Source organism: Dromiciops gliroides, chromosome 2, assembly GCF_019393635.1.
Source record: "Dromiciops gliroides isolate mDroGli1 chromosome 2, mDroGli1.pri, whole genome shotgun sequence".
Taxonomy (NCBI): Eukaryota; Metazoa; Chordata; class Mammalia; order Microbiotheria; family Microbiotheriidae; genus Dromiciops; species Dromiciops gliroides.
The window spans coordinates 558,729,484-558,757,408 of NC_057862.1; the positions used below are offsets into that span (position 1 = coordinate 558,729,484).

General features: G+C 37.7%; 2 protein-coding genes across 2 annotated transcripts in view; one reads left to right on the forward strand and one right to left on the reverse strand.

Moving 5' to 3' along the window:
* Positions 1 to 5,517, reverse strand: part of CFAP61 (cilia and flagella associated protein 61) — a 354,788-nt gene extending 349,271 nt beyond the window's left edge. Inside the window, exons 1-2 of the mRNA XM_043987819.1 lie at positions 5,486 to 5,517; positions 828 to 978 (exon numbers count right to left, since the gene is read on the reverse strand). Of these exons, the coding sequence (XP_043843754.1) occupies positions 828 to 970 (143 nt within the window). The 5' untranslated portion in view covers positions 971 to 978; positions 5,486 to 5,517. The remainder of the gene's footprint in view (positions 1 to 827; positions 979 to 5,485) is intronic.
* Positions 5,518 to 5,619: 102 nt separating this feature from the next.
* CRNKL1 (crooked neck pre-mRNA splicing factor 1) lies at positions 5,620 to 26,398 on the forward strand. The gene is made up of 14 exons (XM_043989527.1): positions 5,620 to 5,802; positions 7,710 to 7,862; positions 9,263 to 9,354; positions 9,575 to 9,733; positions 10,042 to 10,208; positions 11,602 to 11,780; positions 12,796 to 12,966; positions 18,510 to 18,701; positions 19,467 to 19,526; positions 22,098 to 22,178; positions 23,316 to 23,555; positions 24,085 to 24,186; positions 25,368 to 25,616; positions 26,033 to 26,398. Exons 1-14 carry the CDS (start codon positions 5,752 to 5,754, stop codon positions 26,198 to 26,200), a joined length of 2,064 nt encoding a protein of 687 aa, XP_043845462.1. The 5' UTR covers positions 5,620 to 5,751; the 3' UTR covers positions 26,201 to 26,398.
* The last annotated feature ends 1,527 nt before the right edge of the window (positions 26,399 to 27,925 follow it).

Below are 27,925 nucleotides of genomic sequence, written 5' to 3' on the forward strand. Positions count from 1 at the left end.
ATTTACTCATTTTTTTTATTGCTTTCTATGTCCCATGACAAAAATTAATTCAAAAACAAGAATAACCCTAGGATTCCTAGCTCCTCTGGTCAAGGTTTGGAATGGTCACTGTGCATCCTGCCAACACAAGAACCCAAGACTGCATACAGATAATCAGGAAGATAGAGAGATCACTGCCAATAATTGCTCTTATTCTGCTCCCTAATTAAATGTTTGTTGTTGTTGTTGTTGTTGTTTTAAATTTACCAGAGATGCAATATAATAGTCACAGATTTCATGATTCAAGGAACTATCTAAAACATGAATGATGAAATCTTCCTGTGATACATTTTCAGGATTACAAAATGCATAGATAGATATGCACACACATGTCTATGCCTATGTATGTATATATATATATATATATATATATATATATACATATATATATATATATGTATTTGCAAACAACTGTTCTTTGACAAATATTTAAAGGTCTGTCATTCATTTTACATAAAAACCAAAGGACCATCATTCCTACACCCTGGTCTTTCCTACTAAGGAACTCTGGGTAATTTACCAAAGTTCGGTGAACTCTTCAAATTTTATATGCAAATTCTTTCAGCAAGCCAAAACATTCTATTGCATTCACTGAAAGCCTCATACATATAAAGTAGCTGTGGATCAATCTATCCATTTAATTTTTTGATACATTGCTCTTTAAAAAGTCTTTGTGCCATTTTGTGTGTATATGACTTCTCACCTAGGCCACAAGTACCTAAAGGCCTGCTATCTACCCCACCCACCCCCAGTGCAGAGTCCTAGACAAGGATGGTAATGTTACTTACAGAAGATAAGTGACATTAATCCTCCCAAAAAGCTTTTCTGTAAATTTTCTGATGAGAGTTTTAATACAGTAAACATCTTGTGATTCTGTTCTTCTGCAATGGACAAATTCTTCCCTTCCTCTTGGAGAAGTCAGTGATGTCATTTTATGCCCTTCCATGAAAAGAGAAAACACTCCACTATAAATCTGAAACGATTAGCTGTCTTGGTTACAGTACTTATAAAATTAAATACTAATTTAATTTCCAAAATGACAAAGTGAATACAATATTTTCCACATAGGGTCTAGCTGGTTTTTCCCTGGGGGTACATTGTGTCAGCTGTCACCACAAGCTACCAGACACATTTCTCAATCAGCTCATACAGTTTCTGAGAATTGGCCTGTCTAGAAAGCACCACAGCTGTATTCTTTGTTACCAGTAAAACTGCTCCCAAATGCTGCATAGCAGTTGTTGAAAGGGACTGAAATGAAATATTTACTGGTTCAGTATATTTAATTTACCACCATTGTACGTATCCAAGTATTAGGGGGGAAATTCACTGTGGCTTCCAGTTTATAAAAAAAGAATGAAAACCAGTGATTGATTCTGCCTTGGGGTAATTTTGTTTCAGCAATATTATATCTATTTGGATTTGCATTTAGATAAAAAAAATTCATAAGAATTTCTGTCAAACCCAAAGTGAAAAAGTCTCTAAAGATGCTAATAGCAACAATAGTACCTTTCTATTTTTCAATTATCTTTCTGAGACTATCCAATGTCTGTCTGTCTGTCTCCTCTCTCTCCCTCTGTATGTTTATATGTGTGTGTGTGTGTGTATGTATATATGTGTATGGATGTATATATATAAAAAACTGTAGCTGAACAAAAATTCCCTGACCATCATATTCAACCAATGAATCATCTAGCCTTTGAGAAATCATTACTTTCCTAGGCAGTCCAATACACTTCAGGATAGTTCTAATTGTTATGGTAAAAATTAAGGGGGCAGCTAGGTGGCGCAGTGGATAAAGCACCAGCCCTGGATTCAGGAGTTCCTGAGTTCAAATCCAGCCTCAGACACTTGACACTTACTAGCTGTGTGACCCTGGACAAGTCACTTAACCCCCATTGCCCCGCAAAAAATAAATAAATAAATAAATAGATAGATAGATAGATAGATAGATAAAGATAAACTGAGGTGTGAAATTCTGAGCATAATCAATTTATTGGTTAGGCTTCCAGCAACTAATAAGTTGGATCAATGGCCTAGCTTGATTACTAGAGACCTTGAGTGAGGGTTGACAAGGTCTTTCATAATAATTAGGAAGCCGACAGAATAAAAGCTGGAACAACATAGGTGTATCTTCTTCTGACTGGGTATCAATGACATATATCATTCTGATATATGTCATTTCTGAAACCCCCTTAACCACAGTCAAGACATGCGACTTGAGTCACTAAGATAAAGGTTCTCAGGTGATGGAAGTAGTGCTCAAGGGATGGGATTTGTCTGCAGTGATGGGAGTTGCTATAATAGTTTAGATGATTGATGAGATTTGAACTTTTAGGTTACTTGAGTTTCTCTGGAAAACGGGTGATGTATGAGTTTACAAAGGGAAGGAAATTCAAAGGTGAATATCAAATCTATCTTGATTAAGTCTTAGCAAAATAGAACTAATATCAATTTTCAATTTTCTGTAATCCAGAACCCAAAACAAAATACAAGATTCCAAAGAATAGTGAGTAGCATCTATAAAGGCCCTTTAACATTTGCAAAGAACTTTATAAATATCTCATTTGATCCTTACAACAGCCCTATGAGGTAGGTACTATTGTCATCTTCATTTTAGAGATGAAGAAACTGAGGCAAAGAGGTTATGTAACTCATCCAGGTTCACACAGCTAGTATGTGTCTGAGGCTGAATTTAAATTCATGTCTTACTGATTTAGGTGTAGTCCTTAGTACCTAGCTGCCCAAATATGATGTAGTCAATGTGCATAGCATTACCACTTCCCTTGTTACAAAATTTTTCCTTACTTCAATCCCAAATTTGCCTCTCTGTAACTTCCTAGTTCTTGCCCTCTGTTGCCTAGCAAGATGAGTCTAATTCCTCTACTTGGATGTGACCATGATGCTCCTCCAACTCCTTAGTCTTTTCTGCTTCAGGTTAAACATCCCAGATCCTATGGAGCCAAGATGGCAGAGGAAAGGCAGTGAGCGCTCAAACTCATGACACAATCACTGCAACAAACATCCAAATAATGCCATAGGACAATTCCTGGAGCAGCAAAATCCACAGAAGAATGTGCTGAGATAATTTTCCAACCAAAGATGTCTTAGAAGGTCGGAAGGAGGGAGCTGCTGTGCTGTGACAGGAGTGGAGCCCAACCCCACAGTCATGCTCACACAGATTCAGTCCCAGGAAGGCCTCACCAGAGAAGCAGACCCCTAGAGCCTCTGAATCAGCTGAAGCGCCAGTGTCATCGGGAGCTAAGCTCACAGTCTGGTAAGAGGGCTGAGCCCTGGGCAGGGGGGAGACTACAGGGGTCTATGCTGGAGCTGAGGCAGAACTTGGATTTTTCACCCCTGCTGGGAACCAGGAGGTAGGCTCAAGTAGCAGTGGCCCAAGTGAGGGAGGGGCACAGGCTCATCAAAGCTGACAACCACAGCACACAAAGCTGGTTGATTAGCAAGTTGGTCTGGGGTCATCTACAAACCATGGAACAGGCCAGGTGAGTGAAGAACCTGCTCCTCCTTAAATCATACCACCTGGGACTTCCTGAAGCTTGGGATAGTACAGCCTGGAAACAGTACCCCACTTTAAGGAGCTAAAAGTCAAGTAAAAGAAAGGAAGATAAGCAGACAGAGGAAGGTGAGGACCATAGAAAGTTTCTTTAGTGACAAGGAAAGAGAGGGAGGGAGAAAAATTTGGAACTCTAAATCTTATGAAAATGAATGTTGAGAACTACTATTACATGTAACTGGAAAAAATAAAATAAATGTTTGTTGCAGAAAAAACACACAAAAAACCATCCCAGATCCTTTGATTAACACATCATAATCTTGAGGCTCCTTGGCATCTCATTCATTGTCCTCTGTTCATTCTCTAGTTTACCAATGCCCTCCCTAAAATGGGGCATGCAGAACAGAACACAAGAATCTAAATGTGGTACAGAAGGGTTGACAGCTTCCTTGTACTGGCCATTACATGTCTCCCTAGACTAAGATAGCATCAGCTTTTTTGGCTGCCCATCACATACTGACTCATACTAAGTTCACACTCTACTAAAACCCCCAGAGTGTCCCAGGAAATATGGTTATCCAGCTATATTCCCTTGGGAACCTTCATCATATTAGAGGCTGATAATATTTAAACAAATAAATGGATAGAAGAAAATTGAGGAGGGAAAAGAGTACTAATGACTAGAGGGATCAAGAAAGGATTCCCGATAGGAAGCAACACATCAAGGGAACCCTGAAAGGATCTAAAGATGCTACAATAAAAAAAATGCCTTCCAGGCAGGGGTCAGTCTATAAAGGCATGGGGGGGGGGGGGACTGAGTTCAAGGAAAAGCAGAATCAAGGAAATCAGTCTGGCTGGAATGTAGAATGAATGAGGAGGAATAATAATATGGTTAACTATGAAGATCAACACTTTTCCATGAAGTTTCAGTTGCAGACAATCCAACTCATTCCTGAAGTTATGCCCAACTTCTACCACTAGAGGGCATGTGGGTAACATGCCCAAATCACCGTGGAAGCCTTTAAGTTGGACAACTCCCTTAATTCTGCCCCTTTTGTGGGTGGCAGTGCTTATGCTACTGGTAATTCTTTACATATCTAAAATATAGTTTATCTATTCATAAAATGGATACAGTAAAGGTGCTTTCTATACTGACTAAGTCAACTATATAGACAAGTCTTGATTAGCCCATAAGGGTGACGATAAGTGAAATACAAATAATTCTAATCCACCAATTTAAATTTAATCATAGTTTCAACTTCTTTTCCCAGTAACTTTTCTTTTCTTTTTTTTCTTTCTTTTTTTTTTGGTGAGGTAATTGGGGTTAAGTGACTTGCCCAAGGTCACACAGCTAGTAAGTGTTAAGTGTCTGAGGTCAGATTTGAACTCAGGTACTCCTGACTCCAGGGCCGGTGCTCTATCCACTGCACCACCTAGCTGCGGCCCCCCCCCCCCCAGTAACTTTTACTACCAATCAATCAATCAAGCATAAAGCATTTATTAAGCACTTTCTTAGTGGAAGCTAAGTTGGCAATAAAAAATGAAGTCAGGAAGACTCATCAGACACCCTGGGGAAGTCATTCTACACACTAGAGTGGAACTACTCTCTCCCGCTCCGAGATCAAAACAAAGGAGGCCCTAGGAGACTCATACTACAAGACCCAGGATGCAACACGGCCCAGACGCCAATCGCGAGAGGACGTGTTTCCTTAGTGCTGTTGCTTTGCCTTCTGGGAGTGGTAGTCTGTGCTTTTTCCCCTCCTCCGGAGTCCCAGTGGGAGCTGTTCCAGGTTTTTGTGCAAGGCGGCTTTTGCTTGGAATATCTATAAAGCTTCTCCCTGACACCCAAATCCCTTGGCCATAAACCACAGAAATCACACAACAGTGAGAATACGTGTAAACCCTCCGCTGAAACCCTCCCTTAACTTGACTCACCTCAGCTACAGCTCACTCCGCTCTAACTCCAGGACAGACGCCGAATGCCGGTTACTATGGAAACGGCGTCCCTTCCGTCACGTGGTGGCTAAGGGTAAAGGGTCACGCCTTGATTACGACAGTTCCGTCTCCACTTCCGGCTCCGAGTTGTTTTCTGGGTCTTGAGCTGGCGGGAGGTGAGTTAGGAGCAGTTTCAAAGAGCTTAAAGAGTATAATTTACGGATTGGAGTCGACTCTGAAGGGGTCGCGGGCCAGTCCACGCAAACATGGCAGCCTCTACCGCGGCCGGAAAGCAACGGATCCCCAAAGTGGCAAAGGTAGGGGTGACCCGTCGGGGGCCGCCAGGATTTTCCGCTAATGAGGGACGGGAAGGGAGAAAGAAAGGCTGTTAATGGTGTTTTGTCGTTCCTGTCGGGAGACGAAGGGACAGCTCCCTGTTCGTGGAATACTGTCTGTCCCTGGAGCCGGGAAGGGAATGTGAAGAAAGCATCTGTGAATGGGGACCCTCTGTAGGCAGCGTGCCTCTTGAACAGCAAACGTTCATTAATTCCCAGCTTCGGGGAGAAGCCTGGCCTGGGGGCTTTACTAAGTGCGAAGTTATTTTATTTTATTTTCTCAGGGCAGTGAGGGTTAAGTGACTTGCCCAGGGTCACACAGCTAGCAAGTGTCAATTGTCAGAGGCCAGATTTGAAATCAGGTCCTCCTGAATCCAGGGCCGGTGCTTTATCCACTGCGCCACCTAGCTGCCCCCAGCGAAGTTATTTTAGAGTAAAATTATGCCAGTACAAAATAACTTTATTGAGCGTCAACAGTATCTAAATACCATTAAATGTGTTCCTCGTAGCTCGTAAACACATAGAACGTGTAATTATTAATCTTCTGACGAAAGAATCTATAGCCCTTAAAGCCCTGTACTTGCGACCCCACCCATCAAATGTCAAGAACTGAATTACTGGAGCTTATTGGTTTTGCACGTGTGTAAGCATCAGTAAGTCAGTTCTTTGGCATCGGCAACCTCACTTGTGTCAAGTAATATTCATTTGGGGGGTAAGCATATAAACATCAGGAAATGTGTGATGGCCTTTGGGCTCTAAAGTCTATTTCCATTATGTCTAATAGGTATTTTCCACATAGTAGTACTGAATCTACTTTCACTTCTTTAAAATCACAAATACGAAGTCATTATAGAAGCAGCTCTTGGGTCTAAAACATTACAAGACACCATTCAAGCTCTTTTTCGGTGTATTTCTCTTGTAGAGTGTGAAAGCACACAAGAACTTTTGCAACCAAACCAAAACAGTTTGTTCCCCATACTCATCTTTTTTATTTATTTTATTTATTTATTTGGGGGTAGGGGGGCAATGAGGGTTAAGTGACTTGCCCAGGGTCACACAGCTAGTAAGTGTCAAGTGTCTGAGGCCACATTTGAACTCAGGTCCTCTTGAATCCAGGACCAGTGCTTTATGCACTGCGCCATGGTGCTGCCCCCATACTCATCATCTTAACAAAGAAAGCCGATCGGTTCCATTCAGAGTGAACTTATTCTCCCCCTCCTACTAAATCAGAAAGTTTACCTTTCAAACCTATTTCCTTCCGTCTGAGAGTTTGCAAGGTGTTTTTATATCATTATGTTACTTCATCCTCACAATGGAAGTAGTAGGGATACTATCATTATCATTTTATAGCTAAGGGAAATAGGCTCAGAGGTCCTGCTTGAGGTTACAGCTGGTATTTGGATTTACATCTTCTCGTTCCTCTTTTAAATATGGCTTTAGACATAGGTATGTGTATCCATTTAATTCATTTATGACTTTAAGAAGAAGAAGAAAGTGTCATATAAATAAAGGTTCTTTATAACTTGACTAACATGCGATATGTATTTTTTTTAAAAAATTGAAATATCATATCAGACTTACAGAGTATTTCCTGAGGATCAAAATTTATTTTTATCCAAAGCCACAAGTATGTACTGCTACTTGTGTTATTGTAAACTTTCCCTTAAGACAAATCTAAGGTAGAAGCAGTAAAGTATTCTATTCTATTAGTATTATGTTATAGTTTCATAAATTATATATTATAATCTCACAAATAGTGTATCTTGTAATATGTTCCCAAAACGTATGTGTATGTTGTACATACAGATAGGGATTACGGAAATGATGTTGATTTGAAATGATCTAGTGAAAAATGCAGATACCAAAGATAAATTAATTTCCTTTTGAAGGTGAAAAACAAAGCCCCTGCTGAAGTACAGATCACAGCAGAACAGCTTTTGAGAGAAGCTAAAGAAAGAGAGCTTGAGCTTCTGCCCCCACCTCCTCAACAGAAGATCACAGATGAAGAAGAATTAAATGATTATAAACTAAGGAAAAGAAAGGTGAGTAAAAAGATACTCCTGTCCTCCTGGGGCAGGTGGGACTGTAAGGCTGTAAGCCAGAAGCTATTGAGAAGTTTCTCATGCATTGTGGTTAGAGAGACTAAGATGGATATTATTATTAATAGCTGACATAGAAGATGTACAAAATGCTTTCCTCATCAAACTCCTGTGGAATAGGTAATATGTGGGAAAGGAAGAGGGGATAAGAATTTATTAAAAGCTGACTCTGTGTCAGGGTCTGGACCAGGCACTTTATGATCTCATTTGATCCTCACAATAAGCCTCAGAGAAAAGTGCTAATGTCTCCCTATTTTTCAGTTGTGGAAACTTAGAAATTAAGTGACTTACCCGGGATGACAAAGCTAGTAACTATCTGAGGTGAACTTTGAACTCAGATCTTCCTAAACTCAAATCACTGTGCTGCCTAGCTCCCAATGTTGTTCTCATGTTACAGATTGAGAAACTGAGTCTCTGAAACTTTAAGAGACTTAATCCAGAGCACATAGCTAAGGCTGACCTTAAAACCAGTGATTTTTCTGGCACTAATGAATTCCAATAGTCCATGGATTCTTGAGGACATTAATTTTGTCACAGTTAATCATTAGCCAACTAGATTTTTGCCTAAAAAAGTAAAATCTTCTTCTTGTCTCTTCTCTTTTACAACGAAAAAAAAAACTTAGTCCACTAAAGGAATGAGATTATAATAATAATTTTGTAAAAGGTTAAGACTCTAAACAATAGAGGACGTGGTAACTAAAATGGGATATGTTCTCAACAAGAGACTCTGCATACTTTGCCTTCTTTAAATGCACCAGCAGTTTGTTTGGTTGTATTTTATTAAGTGCTGTGTTTTTATGTAATATCTTCCTAATTTTGAATGTTTTTGCTAATGTTATTTTTATATTAATTTTTTAAAGAAAGTATGTGCCAGGTAGAATCTGCTTAGGTATTACCATGATTATAATGTATAGACATTAAGATTTTTTTGTTTGTTTGTTTGTTTGTTTTTGTAAGGCAATTGCGGTTAAGTGACTTGCCCAGAGTCACACAGCTAGTAAGTGTCAAATGTCTGAGGCCGGATTTGAACTCAGGTACTCCTGACTCCAGGGCCGGTGCTCTATCCACTGCACCATCTAGCTGCCCTGACATTAAGATTTTTAAAATTAATGATTGGATGTATTCTGCTATTTTGCTTCCTGACATCCTGATGGAATTTGACATCATAAGAATTTTTTCAAAGTACCTATCTCCCTTCATAGGTTCTTTCTTCAAAGGTTTTAGTATGTGATGTCTACGAATTAAATTTAAATGAATTACTTTTGTTAATCTAAGAACTGAACAAAGTATAATTTTGCTTTTAATTGGTTTTATTTGGGTTGACTCTTTTTTCTTTCCACCAGACTTTTGAGGACAATATAAGGAAGAATAGAACTGTGATTAGTAACTGGATAAAATACGCACAATGGGAAGAGAGTCTAAAAGAAATTCAAAGGTAAAACACATAAAAGAACATCATTTCATATGTGGAAATGAAATAAGCTAATAGATTTGAAAATTATTTGAAAAATGTTGGTTGCATAAGTACAAGACATTATTAAAACATTTGTATTAATAAGATGAATATTTCAATTGAGTTAAGGTATTTCAGAGAGTTACATGAAATATAGTTGTCAAGTTTTATATACCTTTCCCCCCCAAATGTTACCTTACAGGGCCCGTTCCATATACGAGCGTGCCTTAGATGTGGACTATCGAAATATCACCCTCTGGCTAAAATATGCAGAAATGGAAATGAAGAATCGTCAAGTAAATCATGCCCGAAATATCTGGGATCGGGCCATCACAACTCTTCCCCGGGTCAACCAGTTCTGGTAAGGTTATGACAATATGATTTATTTTTATGTAGGTTGGTAAATTAACAAAATTAATTACACTTTTTATACAAGAGAACTGCTTATTGAAACACATATTTTTAACCACCTACATTTGGAATATTTGATATTTTCTGGAAGGTAATATTTTAATCAGAGATAGTATTGTATTATTTAATCTTTTGGACAATAAAGCCTTAAGTCATCATCTCATTTAAAATGTGAATTAATAAAAAAAAATCTCCAAGCTTTATTTCTTCCTAAATAATTTTGACTTCAGTTATTATCTTGGAATGCTTTTGTTACAGGTACAAATACACTTATATGGAGGAGATGTTGGGAAATATTGCTGGTGGTCGGCAAGTATTTGAACGCTGGATGGAATGGCAGCCTGAGGAGCAAGCCTGGCATTCCTATATTAACTTTGAACTGAGATATAAAGAAGTGGATCGGGCACGTTGCATTTATGAAAGATATATCCTTTGAAATTTTTTTTTATTCTGATTTGATTTTAGTCAGTTGCTCATATTGGTAGTATTTATTTTCTGGGTAAGCAGTTAAGGATACAGATTTTATATAGTTATCCCTTCCACCTCACAACTTTTGATATATCATGATGATTTGGCATAAGAAATTAAATGGGAATTTTGGGGGAGTTTTGCAGAAGACATGGAAAAAGTTTAGAAACCCAGAAATGTATAAAGTATGTATATAGTATTGTATAATATCAGTATAATTCATCTTTCAATACTATAATAATTCAGAGTTCTTCTCTGGTGTGAAGGGAGGGACAAAAATCTTTACAAGGATTTTCCAGATTGTGGGGGTGCCACACCCTTAAAGCCCTGTGATATGGAAGGGATAAATGTACCTGTAACCTCTATGTTACTAGAAGATGGTGCTCTTTTAAGCCAAAGCAAAACATTTCTGAGTAATTCTCAGTGGTATAGTCATGGCATTCATTTTATTTCTGTTCTTTTTATAATGTGATTGTTTAGCATGTAATTTACAAAACCTTTTTCTTAAGGTAACCTTGTAAAACAGGTTAGTAATATAGATAGTACTATCCCTATCATCATCTCCATTTTACAGATAAGGAAACATGCTCATAAAAATAAAGTGACTTGCCCAGCATCTTCTAGTTAAGTGGCAGAGCTAGGATTTGAACATTCAGCTATAAACCACTATTGTATGTCACCAATTATGCTGTTTTGGACAGAAGACAGTCCCTCTTCAAGTGCTGCACACAGTCTTGCTTTTCTCAGATTCATAGTAGAAAAATCTTACATTTGTTTAATGAGTCCATTCTGTCGTTCTTGGTCTTCTTTTTTGCTTATATTTTAAGTTTAATGATAAATCCATGGTGGGTTTTCTCTCTTAAAGCAGAAATTCTTAAACTAAAGTCCATGAACTTAAAAAAAATATTCTTCTAATTGCATTTCAATATAAAAGGGGTTTTTTTTTGGGGGGGGGGCAATGGGGGTTAAGTGACTTGCCCAGGGTCACATAGCTAGTAAGTGTCAAGTGTCTGAGGCCGGATTTGAACTCAGGTACTCCTGAATCCAGGGCCGGTGCTTTATCCACTGCGCCACCTAGCTGCCCCAATATAAAAGGTTTTTAATACTATGTCTTTTATTCGGGGCATTAAAAAACATTTCTGAGGCGTCTATCCATAGGCTTTTCCAGTCAGCAAAAGCAAGGAATGGAGTGGAGCAATCCTTGTCCCAAAAAAGGTTAAGAAATCATGCCCTAAGACATAGTCAGGTATTTTGTGAGTTTTGGTTATTTCATTTAGGTTCTACTAGTGATCAGACTTATAAAAGATTTCCATTGATATCCTGGCTAGCATTTCCTTAATTCCTCTGTACTTGTCCTCGTGCACCCTGACGTTAAGAATTGGATCAAGTATGCTCGCTTTGAAGAAAAACATGGCTACTTTGCTCATGCAAGGAAAGTATATGAAAGAGCTGTGGAATTCTTTGGAGATGAACATATGGATGAACATCTCTATGTGGCCTTTGCAAAGTTTGAAGAAAATCAGAAAGAAGTAAGTATACTTGCAGTTTCTGTATATTGTGCCAGAAAGACTTATAAAGTTATATACTTTTTTGTACTTAGTAAATAGATATGCTTTTTGTGTTATTCTTATCTTTTTTAGAAGTTGTTATTTCAGTAAGGCATGCTGTCAGCATCTCTACACTAAAGAGAAGGAAGTAGTTTAGACAGTAAGAGTTATAGGAAATCAGAGGAGAAAATGATCATTGAGGACTGGGTTAGAGAGGAAAGGCTTCAAGGGGTGGGGGTGGTGTGCACTTGAGCTGGGCCTGTGGAGAGATGGGTAGACTTAGAGTAAGCAAAGGCAAGAGGTAAGATTGCTAAACACTGAAGTGTTTAGACCTAGACTGGAGGGTTCATAAAGGGGAATAGTAGAAAATAAGGCTTGAAAAGTAGATTGATAGACTGTAAAGTGCTTTGAATGCTAGGTTAAGAAGTTTGTATATTAGTCCATAGAAAATTGAGGAATATTCCAGCTTTTGACTGATGTTGTGAAGACATGATTTAATCTGGCAGCAGGCTTCCACTAAAATCCTACTCTAATGGCTGGTGGCACGGTGGTGCTTGTGGCAGAGACTTTGCTATCAAAGCACAACTTCTTACAGATCCTATTGAGTTGGAAGGGTTTTCTATTTAAGCTTGGTAACTATCTTGTATGCTTGTCTTCTAAGGATCAGCCTACCTAAATTTAGGGGCTTATTCCCAAAAGCCTAGCTTCCACTATCAGTTGGTAATGTTTTTCTCTTGGCCAAAGCAACTCAAAGACGGTTTGCTAAGATTTAGAGGCATTAAGTTCGTAGATTATTGTGTGTAATTGATGAGAGCATCCCAACTGAAGTTACTGAAGAAAAGAATCCTGCATTAATACATAATTTGGGTCATGTTTAATCCTCAGCATTTAACTGATTCTTTAAAAATTATATATCACATAAATTCTTAGTTATTTTAAATAAGAAATAATTGTTAAAATATATTAGCACTCCAATTAAAGCTTTTGTTATTTATAGTTTGAAAGGGTACGAGTGATCTACAAATATGCCCTGGACAGGATTTCAAAGCAGGAAGCCCAAGAACTCTTTAAAAATTACACAATCTTTGAAAAGAAATTTGGGGATAGGCGAGGTATTGAAGACATCATTGTGAGCAAACGGAGATTTCAGTATGAAGAGGAGGTGAAGGTGAGTGTACCTGTATTAGTAATATCTGCCCTGTTTTTTCCCAAGCAGCATTGTAGTATTGAAGGAAATCATGAAACTCTTGGTACTGGATTGATTGCTAGCTAATAATTCATGCTGTCTACCTTCCGCAGGCAGGCCCTTGCTACTCTACAGCAATGTTTTTGCTTATTCTTAGTGATTCTCTTTCACATTTACCTTAGCAACTGTTCAAAACTTCATTTCACAGTCCTTTAGTTCTACCTTATAGAATCAAAAGTTTTAAGTCCTTTGGAAGTCAACTGTCATAAATCCCCTCGTTAAAACTTCAAAACCTTCTCCTATGCCATCCTCCTCTACCACTGGAGAATTTCAAAGACATTGTCCCTGCCAAAGTTAATCTGTGCCCTTGACCTCATTCTGTTCCTCCATTCTCTCCCAATAAATGCCTCCATTAACCACCCCCTCTTTTTGTCCCCAACCTCTTCAGTCCCTTACTTTCTAATGGTTCTTTCCCCTCTGTCTACAGCCATGCTTACCCCCATATACTTCAAGAAATAATGTCTTCAATCTTTTATCTTCTTAAGCTATGTCTTCCCATTCTTTGTCAGCTTCTACGAAGAATAAGTAATCTACACTCTCATCACTTCCATTCTCTTACCACCTTTTCATTTCTTAACCTTTTGCAGTCTGGTTTGTTTGCTAACTAGCCACTCTACTAAAACTGCTTTTTTTGCTCCTGTCACCACCAACTTCCTTGCCAAAATTTGGATTGTCAAATCCAATGGCCTTTTTCTTCATCTCCATCCTCTTTGACCTTCCTATACCATTTCACACTGATGACCACCTCTTCTTTCTTGATCCTCCTCAATTCAGTTCAACTCAAGGAACATTTCTTAAGCATCTGCTATATACAGGGAACTGACCTAGGCACCAGAGATATAGAGACCAAAGTCAGTCAAGCAGACCTTTATTATGGTCTGTGTATTTTAAAATTCTAAATGTGGGTTCTAATCTGTCCCTCCAGTTTTTGGGGGAAACTGGCTAAAATCACTGATAAATTAACCAAGAGTTTAGGCTTTTAAGGGTTTATTAAAAGATATTAAAGAGAAAGATTGAGATCAGATTCCTTATAGCGTGGAAATCCTAGCCTGCCTAATCACCCACTTGAAGTCCTGCCACCAAGCCAATGTCCTGAACCCAAGAGCCAGAAGTCCTCCGCCTGCGTCAGCTTCCTCCTTCGTGTCCTCCTCCCAGAAATGGGAGGTTCTTCAAGCTGATTGGTTGGTGTCATTCAAATCCATTGGTTCACTGGACTTGAAGGTGGTCTTGAGTTAAGTTCAAAGTTTTTAGCTTCTGAGAACAATACCTTCTTAAGAGCTAGCCAGATGTGCTTACAATCTAGTTAACTTGAAGTAGGCTAATCAGCCATCAATCACTCTCACTTAATTCAGTCAGTTTAGATTAATCTCCAAGTGGGCCTTTGAGTATCTGCTAAATCCCATTATCTACCCCATTCCATTATCTTGACACAGGTCCTACTGTCTGGCAGGCACCATGAAAGGTTTTAGGGATACAAATCCAAAGATTGAAGCGATTTCTGTTCACAAAATACTTACATTCTAATAGAGGAGTAACAGTTACATATATAAACATATACAGGATAAATATGGGGGAAATAGTTACAATGTAGTTTGGAGGAATAGGGCACTAGCAGTTGGGAGAATCAGGGAAAGCTTCAAGTAGACAGTAATCTCTGAGTTGTGTCTTGAAGGAAGGATGAGACTCTCTGGGCAAGAGGTGAAGAGGGAGTTCATTCCAAGCCCAGAGGATAGCCAGTACAAAGGCATACAAGTGGGAAATGGGATGGCTTGGGTGAGGAACAGGGAGGTGGCCAGTTTGTTTGGCTTAGAGATTGTGTGAGGATGAGTGACAGACAAGCTGAAAAGAGAGTTTGGAGCCAGTTTGTGAAGGGCATTCAAAGAAATGGAGGAACTTATATTTCATCTTAGAGACAGTAGGGAGCAATTGGAGTTTACAGAGTAAGGGTGACATGCTCAGATCTGAAGAAATGGTCCCTGCTTTGAGGTACTGTACTTCTTCAGGTGATGCCACATAGACACAAACAGTAAATACCAAATAATTTTGGGAGGCTGAGAGCATTAACAGCTTCAGGAGGTGGTGCCTGAGCTGAGCTTTGAAAAAAGAGAGCAGGGATTCTAGGAGGATGAAGGCAAGGAGGAGGTATGTGCTAGACATGGGAGTACCTTGACAAAGACTCAGAGCTACACACATGTCAAGTTCAGGTAGAAGTAATAACATGGTTTGGGCTGAAATCTAGTGTGTGTCTAAGAGAGTAATAGGAAATAAACCTGGAAAGATCTGTGGGAACCACAGGGGCTTCAAATTCTAGACTGAGGAATTTGTAGTTTATTCTACGAGTTATATGGATGGACTGAGATTTTTTTAGTAGGAGAATGACATAGTCAGACTTTTACTTTAGTAATAGTATTTTATTATTTGTGGAGGATGGGTTGGAGAAGATAAAGTCAGCATTCCCAGAACAACTCATCAACTCTCTACTGCATTTTCCTATTTCTCTCAAGCAGTGACCATCTTCTAGTCTCCCAGGTTTATAACCTTTGCATCGTCCTTGGATCCCCATTCCACATACCCAATCAGTTTCCACATCTTAGCATTTCTAACTCATATCCAACCCCTTCTTTCTTTTCATACAACAACCACTTCTTGCCTGCACTATTACAATGGCCTCCTAATTGATGTCCCTGCCTCAGGTTTCTCCTCTCTCTAATACAGTGTTCATACAGCAGTCAAAGGTGTTTTCCTTAAGATCATGTTTGACCATGTCATTCCCTTTCTCAAATTTTTAGAGGCTTTTAAAACCTTCATGACCTGGCCCCAACTTACCTTTCTGACTTCGTTATACATTATTTTCCTCACACTTTGAGCCCAAAAGGCCTTCTCTCTGTTCTTCACACATAGCACTCTATATCCTGTCCCTGGACCTTTGCACTGACCATTCCCCATTGCTGGCATGTACTGTCTCCTCACCTCTTTTTCATAGACTATTCTATCTTCGAGAGGTAGCTCAATTCTAACTTCTGCTGAAAACCTTTCTTTTACCTCCCCAGGTACTAGTGCCCTACCTCCCTCCCTAACTGCCTTATATTTACTTTCTATTTATTTTGTATTTGCCCTCTATATTCTGCTCTAACATATGGTATTCTTCAAGGCCTATCTATAGTGACACTTAATGAAACCTTCTTTACTCGACAAGATAGATGATAAATTTGACCCTTCTTAACTTGACTCTTTCTTGACTCTGACCTCTCCTTTATTCATTTTCTAAATTGTATTACCATTATTGGTGTAAATGTTGAGTCCACTTACATCCTTTTGCTGTATCTTAAGTTCCCTAAAGGCAAGACTATCTCATTTTTCATCTTTGTATACCAAGCGTCTTGTCTAGCATGGTGTTTTTTACAGTATAGATACTTAAGAAATGTTTATTGAATTTGAATACATTTAAAGTGATTTTTGAAAGTAGGTCTGAAAGGGCTTTCTAAATTCTATGATCTTTTGTACTGCATATAATCTCAATTGTTGATTTCCATTCAAAGAAGTTTCTGAAACTAATTCTAAAAAGGGAAAATTCCTTATCTCTTCTTTTACCTTAAGTGCTTGAATTGCTGTTTCTACCAAAGATGCAGTTCCATCCCCTCCTAATATGTTGTTAATAGGTCCAATTTAATCATAAAGGTATTTTATTATTTTCCAGTTACATGTAAAGATAGTTTTCAACATTTGTTTTCATAAGATTTTTAGTCCCAAATTTTTCTCCCCCCCCCCTCCCCCCTCATCAATACAGAAAACAATCTGATATAGGTTATATATGTACAATCACATCAAACATATTTCTGCAGTAGTCATGTTGTGAAAAAGGATTCGGAACAAAAGGGAAAAACCTCAAAAAAGAAAAAAACAAAAGTAGAAACAATATGGTTCAATCTGCATTCAAATTCCATAGTTCTTTTTTCTGGATGTGAGAACATTTTCCATCATGAGTTCTTTGGAATTGTCTTGGATCATTGCACTGCTGAGAAGAGCTAAGTCTATCACAGTTGATCATCACACAATGTTGCTGTTACTGTGTACAATGTTCTTCTGATTCTGCTCACTTTGCTCAGCATCCGTCCACTGAAGTCTTTCCAGGTTTTTCTGAAATCTGCCTGCTCATCATTTCTTACAGCACAATGGTATTCCATTACATTCATATACCACAACTTGTTCAGAATAGTTCCATTTTAAACTCAAAATAATCACAACAACTTTCCTTTCAGCAGAGACTTTGAGAGTACACTATTGCATATGCTATTAGACCCAGTCTCTATATCCATTGTTTTTGTTTAATTCTTTATAACAAGGGAAAATTCAATTCTGGAAGGTGAGCAGATGACATTTTACCAGTAACTGATGTAAAAGCAAAAAGCACCATTAAAACTTGTTAAAGAAATTGACATCACCAAGACAAAAGTAAGGGAGTCATAGCTGGCAGTATCTTAAAAAGATCTGAGAATTTTTGTGGACTGCAAACTTTATATAAGTTAAAAGTATTATATGGTAGAAACAAAAAAAACCCCACCAAAACACACCTATTAGGATCTTGGGCCAAAGTAAGAGAGGTGTCATTTCTAGGAATAAAAAGGCAGTAGTTCCACTGGATTTTTGTCCTAAACAGATCACATCTAGACTATAGTGTCAGGTTCTGGGTACCCCAGCTTAGGAAGGATACTTATAAGCTGGATACTCCATGGAGGATTCCAATCAGGAAAGTCAAGGGCCTTGAATCCATGCTATGTGAGGATTGGTTGAAAGAACAGAGAATACTCAAGGTGGTCACGATGGCTATTTTCAAGTTTTGAAGGACTTTCATGTGGAATAGGGCTTTTACACTTGGCATATTTTGTCCCAAATGGCAGAACCAGGAGCAAAGGATAGAATTTTTAAGGCAGCAACTTTAAGCTCAGTGTCAGGAAAAAATAACAAATAGCTCTCCCTAAATTGAATGGGAGATGGTTGTTTCCCCTCACTGGAGATCTTCAGGCAGAGGCTAGATCACCATTTGTCAGATATGTTTTAGTGGAAATTCTTTTTTGGGTATGGGTTGTACTAGATAGCCCCTAAAGTCTCTTCCAACTCATAAGTTCTGTGAATTTCCTCATAGCATATTGCTTATTCAAAATACCAAAGCAAAAAAAGTTTCAACTTCTACTTTGGCCCTGGCTCTGCCATCCATTGGCTCTGTGATATTAGGTGTCTCCTTTTTAACCTTTGTTTATTTGTCAAATCTCTCAGGAATTTTCTAAGAAAAAAAAGTCAGAATTCTTCAAAAGTGTTCCGAAAGCCTTAGGAAATAATTACTATGTAAATTCCGACTGTTAATGATCATGTTGCCTGGGTAACTTGAAAGTCCTTCAACACTACCTCTCCTCTTAATGAGGTAGAATGTAGTTTATGATGGATTATGAAACTGGCTTTCTTCTTAGGCCAATCCACACAATTATGATGCCTGGTTTGATTATTTGCGATTGGTGGAAAGTGACGCGGAACCAGACACTGTGCGAGAGGTATATGAAAGAGCCATCGCCAACGTGCCACCAATCCAAGAGAAGAGGCACTGGAAGCGATATATATACCTCTGGATCAACTACGCACTTTATGAAGAGTTGGAAGCAAAGGTAAAAAGAACAGGAATAATTGCATGTAGGGTATTCATGGCTTCTCATCTCCCTATGGTTAAATTTGGACTTCTTCATATTGGAGAATAAAGCTTTAGATGCCAATAAGCACATACTATATATAAGATATAATGACCTTCAGGCGTATGGTTAATTTCATATTTACTGTATAGTATTTCAAAACCTTCCTGTTTGCAGAACACACAAAGTACTCTTCTCTCCTTGAGCTGTAATGATGCCACTTGATATGTAAAATGAATAAATCACCCTAAGTAAGACTTTTAAAAATTATATATTGTTTCTCTTGGGCTTTCTTATTAATTTTCATCAAGGTCATAGTTTAATTATAAGTTTCTACTTTAATTGCATATCAGATGATATATCCAAGAACAGTGATTTGGTTAAATTCCCCTGGGGGTGGGGGAGGGGGATTGGCATGCAGGTGGGCGGGATGAAGATGGAGGTAGGAGTTTGTATTCTGATTATCTGAGCAAAAAATTTTGTGTGTATGTGCACATGTGTATACTTACATGTACATTTTATTGTTGATCAGAGAATACTGAACAGTTTTATTTCTGCTGATAAGGAAAAAGGCTCTTCAGAAAAACTCAGGTAGTTTATTTTTATCATAAATGAAGTCAGTGTTTGAAAACAAACATCTGAAAATACTTTAGGTTTGGGTTGTATATTTTAATTAAAATTACTAAAATCTACTGCAAAGAAAGACTAATATTTTTCCTGATAGATTCTGTTCTTTGTTTATAGGATCCAGAAAGGACCAGGCAGGTATATCAAGCTTGTTTGAAACTGATTCCTCACAAAAAGGTATGGTTCTTCCTCTAAGTTTGGGTGTCCTTCAGGGTTCTGTTTTAGGCCTTCTCTTCTTTTTCCCTTGCCAATCTTCTTCATTCATAAGGCTTCACTTAGCCAGTGAGTCCCAAAACTTTATATTTGCCTTTAACCTCTTTGAGCTCCAGCTCCACAGTGCTAACACTTATACTTTCTCATACACCTTTTCAAAAACCACAATGGCTTCCCATTGCTACTGTATTGGCATTAAGGAATTTTGTATTCTGGCTTTGGCCAACTTTTCTAGCCTTTATTTCATGCTATTTTCCGTTATTCTATGTTCAAGCTAAACTTTATAGTCCTACATCCTGATATTGGCCGATTTTCTCTTGCCTTTGCCCATTTTCACTTGCTACTTCCTGTGTCGAATGGCATTCCTCTACATCTTTGTCATTTGTCCTTTCCTTTTAAGGGTTATATCAGGTGGAACATCCTCTATGAAATAGCCACTGAATCTTTTCAAGGCTCTGGTGACACTCTGACCTGCCCTCTACATTTATTGTATTCTATTTTGCATTATCACCATCTGTTCATTATACTTCCTGCTAAATTGTAGGCTAAAAATAGCTGTGCCATTTTTCTCCTTTGTATCTATTTACAGCTTCTAAGACGGTGCCTCATACATTTTAAGTACTTAATAGTTGTTGAACTAAATTGAATAAATTCCAAGGTGGTTAAAAATTTTTTTTAGCTTTGACAAATATAGTTCTTCTTTTCATGAATTTAGTTATTAACTAACTGTTGGAATCATAGCACAGTGCCAGGCAGTGTGGTGGTTTCAAAGAAGTAGACATGGTCCGTGTTCTCCATAAGTTCACATACTTAGAGGAAATAAGACATTCACATGTAAAAAGTTAATACCAGTGCAAGGGGGTGTCTGCCAATTGCCAAATGATTTATATAGGGACTAAGTGGGCTGGATTGGTCAAAGAAAGAAACACAGACAGGAGCTGGACATTGGAGGAAAGGCACAAGAAAGAAGCCAGTTCAGGGAGGGACTATGGAATGAACAGAGCCATGTTTAGGGAACAAATCAAATATTCGTTGAGTAAATCAATGTTATCTCCTGAATTTGTCTATGAAATTCTCTGTTATGCCATAGCCCAAGGACTGAAAAAGTATTGTAATATTGTAAATAATTATTGTAAAACAATTATTTTCTCCTCATAGTGATTTTGACCAGGTTTCCTTCTTAGTTAATTTCTGTGGTCAAAGGAGCAGGTTAGCTAAATTTGGAGAAGCTCATCACCAGGTTAACTAGAGTGATCATTTTTATGGCCATGTACTCTGCAGCCTTTAGCACTATTGATCACTCTCTTCTCTTGCATACCTTTGCTGGTTCTTCATTCAGGTCATGCCCACTAACCATGGGTATCCCCAAAGGCTAGATCCTGGGCTCTCTTCTCTCTCTTCTCTACTTCCTTTACCCTGTTTACTTGGTAAATAGCTTCCGTTGTCATCTTCATGAAGGTGATTCCCAGTTCCATATATCTAGCCCTAACTTTGATTCCGAGCTCCAGTCTTGCATTGTCTTTTGGACATCTCAAACTCATTGTACCCTAAATTGAACTTATTCTTTTTCCCCTTAAATCATCTCCCACTCCAAATTCCCTTTTAATATCAAGGGTACCATCATCTTCCCAGTCAACCAGGCTCACAACCTCAGTGTATCCTAGATTCCTCTTTACACTCATTTCCATATATCCAGTCAGTTGCCAAAATTTGGCCTTTCTACCTTCATACTCTCCCTTATTTATATCTCTCTCCTCCTATTCACTCACATATCGACCTGGTACAAGTTCTCATCACCTCACAACTGGATTATTGGATTAACCTGCCAATTAGTCTCTTAGCTTCAGTGTGTCCTCTTCTGCCAAAGTGCTTTTCCTAAAGCACAGGTCTGCCTATGTCATCCTCTTATTCAGTCAGCTCCAGAGACTCCTTTTTACTTCCAGGATCAAGTATGAAATCCTCCGTTTGACATTTCAAGTACTTAATAACCCATCCCTTCCTGGCTTTCTAATTTGACTATAACTTATCTCCTGCAGTCCAGCAACACTGCCTTGTTGTTGGTCTTTACATGACTCTCAATATTCACCACTTCCTCTTGGCTTTCTTCAAGACCCAGCTCAAATCCCACCATCTTCAAGAGGCCTTTCCCGAGTGTCTTCCCTACTACTAGTGTCTTCCCTCTGAGATCGCCTTCCATTGTTTGCATGTCCCTTTAGACTCCTTGAGGGCAGGACCCTGTGTCTTTGCCTTCTTTGTATCCCCAGTTCTTGGCTCTTCATAACTGCTTAATGAATGCTTGTTGACAGACTCATTGAGGAGGGGAGGGGTTCATTATGAGTCAGTAGAGGGAGTACCCCCACTGATGGAATTATAGAGCTTTGGAGTATTAAAGTAGTAAATGCTACTACTGTATAATAGTGTGATTGATTGTAACCAAAGTACATCACCACCATTAGCTCCACAGGATTTATTTCAGAGGAACAGCCTTTTAATTCAGTCCTTTAAGTTAGGGGTCTTTGTGCTTTTGTTTTTCAGTTTACATTTGCCAAAATATGGCTACTGTATGCCCAGTTTGAAATAAGACAGAAAAATCTGCCATTTGCCAGAAGAGCTTTGGTAAGTTAAGAGATTGTGAAACATAATTTATTATGCACTAATCACCCTAAATATTGTAGTGACCACAAATTATTGAGAAAACCAGAGTAAAGATTTATCTTTACTAGTTGAATAAAATCAGTGATACTGCCTGTCATTCTGTTAACACAAATGAGCCTTCTGCTTTGTACTATGTGAGTATATCTTCTCTACCAACAGGTTACTGCCTTTTCTCTATTAGGATCAGCCTCTCTAATGACATGTTTGAAAGCTACTTTTATAGTTTCTCCTAATTTTTTTTTAAATGGTTATTTTCTGCAGTTAATTCCCATTTAACTATAGAAAACTATATATTAGATATCAGTGAGTAAACTACAAAATACTAGTAAAAACAAAAAAAAAATTAAACTTTGGAGTCAGAAGAGCTGAGTTCATATCTAGGCTTTACTCCTAACTCCCTCTACAACCTTGGATAATATTGGGCCTCAGTTTCTTACTCAGTTCTAATAATCCCATGAAAATTGCTTCCCTCCTTGGCTCTCTTTGAAGGGCAAACTTATTTTAATTGTAGTTAAGTTTAGTTAAGATACATTTTGGATTCACACTATATTGTAATTATTCAGTTAGAAGAAGTTTGGGGGGCAGCTAGGTGGCGCAGTGGATAGAGCACTGGCCCTGGATTCAGGAGGACCTGAGTTCAAATCTGGCCTCAGTCCCTTGACACTTACTAGCTGTGTGATCCTGGGCAAGTCACTTAACCCCAATTGCCTCACCAAAAAAAAAAAGTTTGAAATAAAACATTTACCCACAACTCCTTATCCAATTTTAGATTTTTATCTTATTTCTGAAATTTAAAAAGTTCACAACATGAAAGGAATGTTAACTAATAGCAAAATGAGCTAGGAAAGGATTAAGCACTCATTAGAATGCAACCATTTTATACCCAAATGAATGTGACCATTTTCCTTGAGTACTTGTTAAACCTGCTATCAGAGGCCAGCCTGATAAGTTTTTAATGCCATGGGACAAGAGAATAGTTTATAATGCTTAATGAACAGGCCACATTTCACCCTGAACAATCCCCAAGACACACAGGCCATTGTTTTGCAACAGCAAGAGAATTTAAGAAGTTCATGGTCTTTTTATTTTATTTTCTAGGGCACCTCTATTGGCAAGTGTCCCAAAAATAAATTGTTTAAAGTCTACATTGAATTGGAGCTGCAGCTTCGAGAATTTGACCGGTGCCGGAAACTTTATGAAAAGTTCCTGGAATTTGCACCAGAAAATTGTACATCATGGATCAAATTTGCCGAGTTAGAGACAATTCTTGGAGATATTGAAAGAGCCCGGGCAATATATGAGTTGGCTATTAGCCAGCCACGCTTAGACATGCCAGAGGTGAAGTACTTACAATTATAATTACATCTTGGTCATTTTCTTAGTATTACTTACTACTAAAAATATTGCTGATCATTTAAATGTGTGTATTCTGGAGCAAAAATGAAATTTAACTGGATAATTCCACTATTGTGCCAGGACTTTACTATTCTTGAGGATTCATATAAAAGATGGCAAACATGTTTAAGAAGTACTTACCTTCTTCTCCTGAAGGAAAGGTTCTGTTTCCTCAAGTCAAAAAGAGGAAAAGGCATAGATCCTTAGCTTGTTCCAGAATTTCTTTGCTCTGGTGAGCTAATCATTTGAGGAGTTCTAAAAGATGCAAACATGACTATCCACATTTGTTGGTTATACTCTTTCTATCAAGCTAAGTTACATATAATTAGTAAATACTGTGTGTGTGTGTGTGTGTGTGTGTGTGTGTGTGTGTGTGTGTGTGTGTGTAGCTGCTCAACTAGTCAGTATGTCTTAAGGGATATTTAGATTTTTTTAAAGTTTAAACACTGAGGCATTTAGTTATTTTATTTAGGTGCTTTGGAAATCCTATATTGACTTTGAAATTGAACAAGAAGAATCTGACAAAACAAGAAGTCTTTACCGGAGATTGCTGCAGCGAACACAACATGTTAAAGTATGTGTGCTTTCTGTTTATTCTTCCGTTTGCCAATGGTCTTTAAGTTAGAAAAATATTTTAATCTTGTATTTGAAATTTTTGTTGTTTACATAAAATAAAATACCAGAATGCTTTTAAGGAGAGTGGGAATAGTCCAAGTACCTTTGAAATTTTAACTTCATCAAATAGATTGTTGTGACCTGTGAAAAATAAAATAACATTGAACTGACTTAGCGACATTTAATTAAAAAATCATCACAAGGGGCAGCTAGGTGGCGAAGTGGATAGAGCACCAGCCCTGGATTTAGGAGTACCTGAGTTCAAATCTGGCCTCAGACACTTAACGCTTACTAGCTGTGTGACCCTGGGCAAGTCACTTAACCCCAATTGCCTCACCAAAAAAAAATTTTTTTAAATCATCACAAGCTTGTTATGGTTGGAAGATATAAGAATATTTCCAGAGTAATATTGCATCAATTCATTGAGTTTGTTTCTTCTTCTGCTCCTATAATTTTTTTCATCTTTTTCTTCATCTATAATTTTTTCTTTTGGTTAGTACTCAAGCCCATTCTAAATTTGTTTTTGTTTTTTGTTTTTTTAATTTCTGAAAACTATCTTGTTGCTGTTTTTGAGGATATTATGAGAAGTTAGTTTCTCTTGTCCAACACCTCCATCTTCTCAACAGTTTACCTGTAACATTTTTTGGCATGTTGGCAAGTTATATAATTTTTTTAAAAAAGAATTTCAATTAACAGACTTTTCTCTTTTCCTCCCTCTCATTGGAAAAAAGGGGGAAAAAAGGAAAAAAAAAACCCTCATAACAAATAGACATAGTCAAGCAAAACCAATTTCCCACATTGGCCATGTCCAAAAATGTGTCCCTTGCATCTTGAGTCTTATCACCTCTCTGTCAAGAGATGGATAGCAACAACATTGTAAAGACAAACAACTCTGAAAAAACTTTAAAAAATGCTAATGGCATTTATGTAACATTAACTGACCCTTTTGGGTCACTGCCACAGGGCCCTTATCACTTCATCATTTTTACTACTAAATGAAAATGTGTGTTTGTTCCAGGTAGAACTAACTGGGAGTTAAGCAGCAGGAAGTGCCATTATTAAGACTTGTTTTGTACAGAATTTTGTCTTAAATGATTATAATTGTCTAGTTAATTTGATTCCATAATGATTTCTTTACAGGTATGGATCAGTTTTGCCCAATTTGAGCTGTCTTCGGGAAATGAAGAAAGTTTAACTAAATGCAGAAAAATTTATGAAGAAGCCAACAAAACTATGAGGAACTGTGAAGAGAAGGAAGAAAGACTCATGTTATTAGAATCCTGGCGAAACTTTGAAGATGAATTTGGAACAGAATCTCATAAGGAGAGAGTGGACAAACTCATGCCGGAGAAAGTTAAGAAGAGAAGAAAAGTACAGGCAGAAGATGGGGTAAGAGTTAGAAATCTAGGATTGCTATACATTTGGTATTTTTAAAAAAATTGATATTTATCTCAAAGACTTACAGGTTTAAGTCTAGATAACAATTTAAAATTTGATTTGCACACAATAGGCACTTGATGCTTATTGAATGTGCAGCTTACAGATATTGTGATTGGAGGGGATTGATAAATATAGGTAAATTCTTATATGCTCAGAATATTTATTCACTGTTTTTGTGTCACTTATAAACCACATTGCCTCTCCCAAATTTTAGGCAATTAACTCTAGCAAGGTTGTTGTTCCTTTACCAAAAAATTAGTTAGACTGGAACTGTGCATTATGAAAGTGTCCCAGTTAGTTAAAGTGGCTGAAACCTAGATATTTAAGGCATAGTTTTATTGCATTTTTTCTTTCTTTCTTCATAGTCTGATGCTGGCTGGGAAGAGTATTATGATTACATCTTTCCAGAAGATGCAGCAAACCAGCCCAACCTCAAACTGCTGGCAATGGCCAAACTTTGGAAGAAACAGCAGCAAGAAAAGGATGCTGCAGAACAAGACCCAGACAAAGACATGGATGAGAGTGAATCTTGACTTTTTCCATGTTGTTGCGTTTTTGTTATTTTTTATAAATTCCTACTCTACAATTATTGTGACTTAGGAAACTTTTGTGCAGTATTTTTTATCAGGGGTGAACCTTGTATCTTTCCTATGCTATGTCTTTAAAATATTGCTGAGTTAGCATTGAGATTGTAAATAAAGGACATAAAATTGCTTTCTTTATAACACAAATTTATCCATTTTATAGATATTTAGTGTCTTTTCAAAATATAGAATTTTTAAATGTCTAAGATTGGACTGGTTATATAACTAGGTATTCACAAGAAAAATTTTAAATGTCATCTTGTCAAGTAGTAACCATTAGGCTTTCATTTTTCTATACTGTTTCCTGTTAAAGAACTAGTGTGTCATTTTTAAAATGTAAAATGGGTTACATCTTGATTTTTTTATTTGTAGAATTCCTTAAGAGAAATTGTTGGGTGTGTGTGTTGGGTATAGCTCAGATGAATAGAAACATTGAGTGCTTATAAACATTTGTAAAAACTGTCCATCTTCAGCTCACCTGTTTTTAGAGGCAAAATGACATAGTGGTATAGTATATAAAAAGTTTGAGAGGCATAGTTTCTGGGTAATTTAAGTAATCATGCTAGCAAGTAACTAATAGAAGGGGTCAGTGGAATTCTTGAATACAAAATATCCCATGGAATCCTATATGCCCTTGGAAGAGTGGGTGTTTCTGACAGTAGCAATCAACTCTGATTGGTTAACAGTTAATGAGAATTAATATTATAATGAGAGGTGGCCTTATTCTAATTGAAGGCTCGGGATGTGACTGATCACTCAGTCTTCTACAGAGAAATATTTCTTATCCACACTACCCCACCCCCACCCCCCCTTACAGGACAGTCAAGACCAAAACTTCTTAAACTGCGGGTCCTGACCCATAAATGGGAGTTGTGTAACTGAATGTGTGTGTGGGGGGGGGGGGGGGGTCATGAAAAATTTGGTAGTAAATGTTTGATTTTTAAACCTATTTTTCATATACCTTTATACCCAGGGTTGCATAAAAATTTCTTGGGCAAAAAGGGATAGTGAGTGAAAAAAGTTTAAGCAGCCCTTATCTAGAAAAAAGGGGGTCTACCTCTGCTTCTGATTGCCTGAGTGGAACACAGAATTCACCTTAAATTCTTTGTAAGGTTCTCTAGTTAGATGGAGTAACAACTCCTACCCAGGATTGAAAGGCTACTGTACCCATGGGCTTTGGGCAATCTCATCCATCAACAATGTCCTTCAGATGAGGAACTAGGAAGGGGAGAAAACTTAGATCTCCCTAATAATTGGTTATTTAATAAAAGCCAGAGGACTGGATTTAGAATCAGGAAAACCTAAGTTCAGATCTCATCTGAGATACAAAAGAGTTGTGTGGCTCTGGTCAAATTATTTTAACCTCAGTTTCCTCATTGGGAAAATGGGATAATAACACTACCTCACATGGTTGTATAGGGCTTTGCAAACTTTAAAACACTACATTAATATTAGCAGTTTCTTAAGGTAATACATATCAATAAGTATTTATTAAGCTCTGGGGATAAAAACAAAGGAGGAAGAGGAAACTAACAAATTAGTCCTTTCCCTAAAGAGCTTTATGACTTAATGGAGAGATAAAATGTAAATACATATGACTTAGAAGGAAGGTAACCTTAGAAGGGGAGGCCTCCAGCAGAAGATGGGGTTTGAACAGAATCTTGAAAGAAACCA

Bases quoted from the DNA above. Each gene is read 5' to 3' on its own strand.
- CRNKL1 (XM_043989527.1), top strand. From the start codon at position 5,752: ATGGCAGCCTCTACCGCGGCCGGAAAGCAACGGATCCCCAAAGTGGCA. The intron at 23,556-24,084 runs GTGAAGTACTTA...TATTTTATTTAG, and splicing joins CACGCTTAGACATGCCAGAG to GTGCTTTGGAAATCCTATAT. The intron at 24,187-25,367 runs GTATGTGTGCTT...ATTTCTTTACAG, and splicing joins AGCGAACACAACATGTTAAA to GTATGGATCAGTTTTGCCCA.